This window comes from Lactuca saligna, chromosome 8 (assembly GCF_052625555.1).
Source record: "Lactuca saligna cultivar CGN05327 chromosome 8, ASM5262555v1, whole genome shotgun sequence".
In the NCBI taxonomy this organism is placed as follows: domain Eukaryota; kingdom Viridiplantae; phylum Streptophyta; class Magnoliopsida; order Asterales; family Asteraceae; genus Lactuca; species Lactuca saligna.
The window spans coordinates 24242527-24249622 of NC_136424.1; the positions used below are offsets into that span (position 1 = coordinate 24242527).

A 7096-nucleotide genomic window follows, 5' to 3' on the forward strand; every position below is an offset into this window, starting at 1 on the left:
ATCTCTAACCATATTATAATAATTCCAATCACAAAATTGTAAAACCATGTAAACATTATCTCCTCTAATTTACAGTTTCGTGTAACTATCACTACATCATCCTATAACACTAACAAGACACGTCACACGTCCACCAACATTCTGCTATTATCATGCAACTCAACTCTACTAATAAAAGTAAGAAGACTCGACAACAATACCAAAAAATATATATATAACTTGGAAATTTGACGATTCTACCCCTATAACAGACATTACTGTGGTGGTATAGGACGCCCTCTGCTGTACTTTGGTGGGTTTGTTTTGGCAACATCAACAACTATCATCCAACCATTTATAATCTGTACATAGAAATAAAAACAAGTTAAATAATTGCTTTAAATAATTAAATCAAACTCTAAAAAATGAGTCATGTATTTTTAATTCGTTACCTTGCCATTCATTTCTTTAAGAGCTGCACTTGCAGCTTCCTCAGTAGTATACTCAATAAATGCAAAACCTTTTGACCTTTTTGAGATCTTGTCCATTATAATTTTAACTGTAACATGAATTAACCAATTAGATTGTTATAGATATGAGTATAACACTATAACTATCAAGTATCAATTATGTTTCATGTTCAGAGTGAAATGACATAATTACCCTCAACAAGCTCTCCAAAACCTTCAAATGCTGCACGTAATGTTTTCTCAGATGTATAGAACGACAGACCTGTCAATTGTAAAGAATGTAAGTAGATTGATATTATGAGTAAAAGAAAATATATTGCCTATAATATGTTGTTATTATCTACAATTTGCCTTTAATAATAACTACATTTGATAACATTTCTATAAAATATGTGACCTACCAGTTACAAAAAGCTTCTTTGTTTTGATATTTGTTGGTTGATTTGTTAACGAGGAATCTTGAATATTGTAATCTGAAAATGATTATAGATTGATATGTGACAAACAATCAAGAATTAATATAACATAAATTGAAAAAAGAAAACCAAAATATGAAAGATATTATAATACCTCTATAATCTTTATCATCTGAATCGAAAGACTCATCTGGTCTAACAGATATAACACCAGGAACACCTGCAACAAACTTGTAATTTACAAGAAGAAAAAAACAAATATTGTAACATGAATTTACAAGATAACTTACTGGATAATTCCTTTGCATACTCATCATTGAGTTCACAACAGAATCCATAGTCAGAGTGTAAGGAAATATGATATATACACATCTGTGCATCCTTCTCACTGTTTTATTAAAATCAAATTAAAGATTATAAGGCCAAATAAAGCAAAAAAAAAAGGTATCATTTTTGCAAGAAAAATATAAATACATACTTTCCCAAAACTTTGGTTAGTATCTGAGTATAATAATCAACTAAGTGTGCCCTAGTTAAGACTCCTGATGCTGGCATCTCTACACGAACAAGCCAATGCTTTGAGCTTTGGGAAGGAAATAATGGAGATAAGATTTTATTGAAGGAATTCGATTCAGTCTTTTCATTGCTATAACCCTTTTGTACAGAGTTGAAATCTGGATCGGGTTTGATTGATAATACCTCTGGCAAACCTGTGATTGAACACAAATAAGAAAATATTTTTCTTTCTTGTTCTTCATTGTTTTAGAATATTGATACGATAGTATAAGAATTCAACATTTTCTAATTGTAAATTTGTTTGAGTTGAATTAGGAAAGAGGGTACATGCGAGCTTTTGGGAAGTTTCTTCGTCCATATCGCAGCAGAAACTAAAATGGGTGTCGCAAGAAGCATTGTATATGCAGCCTTGAGCCTCCTTCTCACTATTTGATTCAACAGAAGAACAAAAACAGAAACAAAGAAACTGAGTGAGCTACACTTTGAAGTTTGAATTTTGATATCAAGCATGGTTTCTAAAAAATCAAATTTGAATTGATTTATGAACGCAATACACAGCATTGCATCTGGGAAATTTATAGAAGCAACATCAATTTTGAAACCCATTCAAAGCCAAAAAGAAAAAGGGGCTTGTTCGAAAGAGGGAATAGAACAAACCCACCTGCCCAAAACCCTCTCCAAAATTTTGACATAATAATCAATAACATCTGGTTTAGAAACAGCTTGTTGCGAAGGAGGAGCCTTAACTACTACAATCCAGTTTCGTTGACCATTTGATTCGGCTAAAGATGGCGCAGTGACAGCGAAACTTGAATTCGTTTCTTCTGCTGCATATATATTTCCTGATTTCAAACAGGTGATTGCCGATAGGGTGATGGTGTTCTTCTGCTTGAATTTGGATATGGGTTTGCGGAATTTGAAGTTAAATTGGAGGGAAATGGACGTCTGAAATGAAGGTAAGAAAGTGATGATTGATGATTTTTGAGGGGTTGAGCAGAGGGACGAAGATAGAGCGGGCGCCATGGATGATGCCATTAGGATTTTACTATGTTTATGGGGCTTTTTGTTTGATCTTTTTTTTCTCAAGGCCCTTTGTGCTTGGTTGGACTAATGCTCGGCGGTTAAAAAATGATTTTTGATCAAACTAAATATGGAGTATAATAACGAAAAAAAGATTAGATCGAATTTTTTATAATTAATAATTATTATATTTAAAAGAATTTAAAAAAAAAAAGTTTAATAAACTCGTAGAAATGTTAGTTAGAGTAGTTATTTTAAATTGACAAAATTGCAAAAATGGTCCTGCGGTATGCATATTTTCTCAAGGTTTTATCTAAACCTCGACTTTTTAAGGTTCATGGTTCTTTTGGCCTGGTTTGTATGTGGAAATGATCCCCCGACTTAACTCCCGTTAAATTGCTGCTGTTAAATCCATCACGTGTCTCCCATGTGAGGAGGGCATTTTCGTTTTTTCAAGTTTTAGGAAGCATTTTTGCATATGGAAAATATCATACCCTTTGAAAATATCTTATACCCTTTCAAGTTTAACGGCGGCTGTTTAAGAGTCGTTGGAATTGAATCGGACTCCAATACATAAGAATTAGGTTAAGTTAATGATAGATTTCAACCCACTGAATCGAATCTGAAGACGCAGAAGCGACTTCTAGGGTTGACGAGAGAGACAGAGTGAGTTCCGTGATTGATAGAATCGGAGAGATTTACGTTTCATCTGAAATTTCATCAGAAGGAGACGCAGCCGTTGCGGTTTTGGAATGGGAGATCCTTCTAGCTGTCAACAACCTAGAAAGAGACCTCGAATTTGAAACTGAAGGAGGTGAGGGTTTTGTTTACATAGTTGAATTCGATGGTTTAATTGGTCAATTTGTGGAAACTGTTAACCCTATAAGAGGTAGTCCTCCTGCTTCCAAATCCAAATCTAATGAAAGTTCTGGTAGGAGACACGAAAGAGACGATGATAACAACATAAAATTTGAAGAACCAAAACCCACAACAGCAAGTAGCAGAAGTGGGTCACAACAATCAGTTTGAAGTTTAATTTAGAGATATCGAGACTTAAATCTTCAAGAAGCTTCATCAAGTTACCATTATGCCCCTCGCCATGAATATGTTGAACTAGTTCATAACACAAACGATCTAGAGGCTGAAGATGATCGAGATGAAGCAGCAAACGAATGGGAAAATGTGAAAAGATACGGTGAGATCTAGCTAATGAACAAAAAAATGACAGTCTTTACTTATCGACTTACTCATGCTCTCCTCGCTTCTCTCTCATACTCAGGCATCAAGGTCAATGAAAAAGAGCATAATTAATAGCGATGGCAGTTGAAACATTTTTTAACTGGGTTTATACACCACCATTAATATAACTGAAATAAAAGTTCTTTTTTTAATTGAAATAAAAGGGTCTCTCCTTGTTTCCATCTCAAACTCCATGTGTATGTGTTTTATCTATCAAAGGTATGCGTGGCTTGAGTGCAAGTGAATTAGGAAGAAGATGGTTATGGGTTTTCAGGAGGTTCATCTTCTCCATCCACAAAGTTTTCAGAGCAGATTAACCATTGGTGAAGGGGTGATTTGAGAATGGATCTTTATATCTCGATTTCTTGAAGGTCCAATCTTCAAATCCTCATATCTATTTGTAGTTACTCAAATTCTCTATACTTACGCTCTCATGATTTTCAGAAACATTCACTTAAAGGCATTATAGATTTGGGTTATGTATTTCAAAGCACAACAAGCTTTAACCATGGTGACTGCATCCTGCTTTAACCATGGTGACTGCATCCTGCCATGGTTAAACATTCGTAACACATGCCATATTTGCCAATTTGAGTTGCCTACTGATACTGATGATGTTGAGTATGAGATAAGCAAGAACAAAGTGGATTATGATGATGATGATGTTGAGCTTCAAGTTGGTGTCTTCATCGCAATGCAAGAAATTGCTTTTGTTGTGAAATTTGGTATCGTTTTTCACCGATACTTGTGTAAGAGCACAAGAAGAAGGGGAAGAAAAAAGTCGTTGAGGAAAACGTTGGGGAAGATAGCAACGATGGGTACATTTAAAGGGTATAATATATTTTCCATCTGCAAAAATGGTCCCTAAAACTTGAAAAGACAAAAATGTCCTCGCGTAGGAGGTACATGATGGGGTTAACAGCAGCAATGTAATGGGAGTTTAGTCGGGGGACCATTTTCACATACAAACCTGACTAAAAGGACCATGGACCCTAAAAAGTCGAGGTTTGGACCAAACCTCATAAAATATGCATACCATAGGGACCATTTTTGCAATTTTGTCTTTTAAGTTATAGTGTATAGGTTTGCTATAAGTATTTTTTTGGTTTGTCAAACATAACAAACTTAAAAAACTCGAAAAATAAATTAGATTATAAGTTAGTTTTGGCATACCAAACATAGCTTTAGTTTTTCTTAAATTACAAAGGAATTATGTTAAAAAGACAACGAGCTATTAGTAATGCATGGTTTTATCTTGCAGTATGGATGGACATGGGATGGAGTCAAAAGCGACCCAAGAATCCATAGTACTGAAATAGGTGGAAACTCAATACCGAGTAATGAATTGAGCTAACATTACCTAGAATGGTATCAGTTTCTGGTACTAGCATCAGTTTTGATGGTACCGAATCCCGAATTTTACGATTTTAGAGTACCGAGTACTATTTCATATGTTTAAATTCGGTACCGATATGGGATCGGGATTTGGTACTAATTGTTCATCCTTATCTTGCAGCAAAACTAATGTTACATATTTAATGGTCATGTCCCAAGTAAGTATGAATAAGTTATTAGAGTTGAGAGTAGCTCGTATGATAACCAACTAAGCAACTCGATCGACATTTGTTGCCATATGTTCACCACCATAGTTTCATACCTACATAAAGATCTAGAAACCAGAGAGGCATATGATATCACAATGATTCAAAAGGAGATCTTTCGAAGCATGTCACAGGCAAGCAATTCAAAACCACATGAACTTTACATTCGTTCAAGATTGCAGATGACACGTCTCCGAACCCCGTGTTTTGAAAATGACAACTCATATTGACTACTCTGACCAATTTAGAACCACATGGGGAGCCATGTCCGTAAGAGATTAACTATATATATATATATATATATATATATATATATATATATATATATAACACCCGATCCTTGCAGGCAAATTCCTTTCGTTATCTTCTAAAATGAAATGTTGAATTTTGATCTACGCGGGGCATAGATAGCCTTCTACGTACTACGTAGAATGAATCTTAGAGTCGAGGCTTCAATGATCTACACAGGGCGTAGATCTTAGTACACAAGGCGTAGATCTTAGTACGCATGGCGTACTTGGCCAGATCCCAAACCCTAATTTTGGGGTTGTGAGCCCTATTTAAGGACTTAAACTTTCATGAAACCCTTACATCCTCAGCCTCCATTCTCCCAAACGTCTCCCTGGAAATCCTAAATCCATTTTTGGTGCATTGTGAGCTTAAAAAGTGTTTTTTGGGTGATTTTGAAGAAAGAAGAAGGTCGTGGAGTTGCTTGGAAGCTTGAATCGGCCTTGGATCTGGAAGTCATTTCCCTTCATTCACCTCTAGAAGGTATAAAGTTTGTACATTTATGCTTCCATTGTTAGATCTATTTTTAGTGTTAAAGTTATCTCCTTTTTGTCCCTCAAATTAGTCCATTTGAGTGTGAGTTGTTCTAGATCTTGTAGAGTGCTAGGTGTATTTGAGGGTATTAAGTCATAAAATGTGGTTTTGGCCATTCCTAACCATCTATGCATGAGTTTTGGCCCATAAAAGTTGTTATGAGTTTAGGGTTTGTTCTTGAGCCTTGATAAGCAATGCAATTGCATAAAGTTTGGAACTTTATCACTTAGGACATTTATTTAGACAACATCTGCGAGTTAGACGTGGTGTCCTTCTGTATTAAGCTCTTAATGGAAAGTTTGGCTTCAGCATTAGTACGCATGGTGTACTTTTGGCTACGCAGCGCTTAGCCTTGTTTTACCCTATAAAAATGATTTTATGCTCTACGCAAGGCGTAGAGTTGTTACACATGGCGTAACCTGGCTGATGTTGACTTTTAACTTTTGACTTTTTGACTGTTGATTGTTGACTTTGACCAAGTTTGACTTTAGGTTAAATGGGGTAATTTGAGTGGTAGATTGAGGCTTGGTCCCTGTTTGATGTTTAGGTGACATGTAGAGCCGATATTTGGAGCAATGGTCAGTTCAACTATCTTTTGGGCATTGAGGTGAGTTTTTCCTCACTGTACTCGGGGATCGAAGTCACCAATGTCGGCCCTCTAGATTTGTATGTATCTTGGTATAAGGAATATGGTATGTTGTAGGAATTGGATAGTAGGTAGATTTATATGGATACCTAATTTGTTGGTTATTATTTTTTATTTGATTATGTGTATATGTCGATATATTGTGATGCTTGGGTTGAGGTGGTCATGCTTTTTGCTGAAGGCCAATATATTGGGGCATTCTGGATAGACTATAGGCCTTGCGAGGCGGTCCAGTCAGGTCCTAGGACCGCAGAGCGGTCCAGATAGGTTGTAGGCCTTGGGAGGAGGTCCAGTCACGATGAAGACTCATATATGCATGTTGTTATCTGTTTAGTTTTGTGTGGTATATTGAGGGAAACTCACTAAGCTTTGGCTTATAGTTTTATT

The 7096-nt window shown here is 35.7% G+C and overlaps 1 protein-coding gene across 1 annotated transcript; it reads right to left on the minus strand.

Moving 5' to 3' along the window:
- On the minus strand, positions 1-2476 carry LOC145008227 (RNA-binding (RRM/RBD/RNP motifs) family protein). The gene is made up of 9 exons (XM_078966850.1): positions 2043-2476; positions 1709-1806; positions 1344-1575; positions 1156-1253; positions 1020-1085; positions 851-922; positions 643-711; positions 432-538; positions 1-341 (listed from the first exon to the last, which is right to left on the minus strand). The coding sequence occupies exons 1-9, from the start codon at positions 2414-2416 to the stop codon at positions 255-257; spliced, it is 1203 nt and encodes a 400-aa protein (XP_078822976.1). The 5' UTR covers positions 2417-2476; the 3' UTR covers positions 1-254.
- Between the last annotated feature and the right edge of the window lie 4620 nt (positions 2477-7096).

Coding starts and splice junctions, on each gene's coding strand:
- LOC145008227 (XM_078966850.1), bottom strand. CDS start 2,416: ATGGCATCATCCATGGCGCCCGCTCTATCTTCGTCCCTCTGCTCAACC. Junction 1,807..2,042: donor TTGGAGAGGGTTTTGGGCAG/GTGGGTTTGTTC, acceptor TGAATCAAATAG/TGAGAAGGAGGCTCAAGGCT. Junction 712..850: donor AAAGAAGCTTTTTGTAACTG/GTAGGTCACATA, acceptor TACAATTGACAG/GTCTGTCGTTCTATACATCT.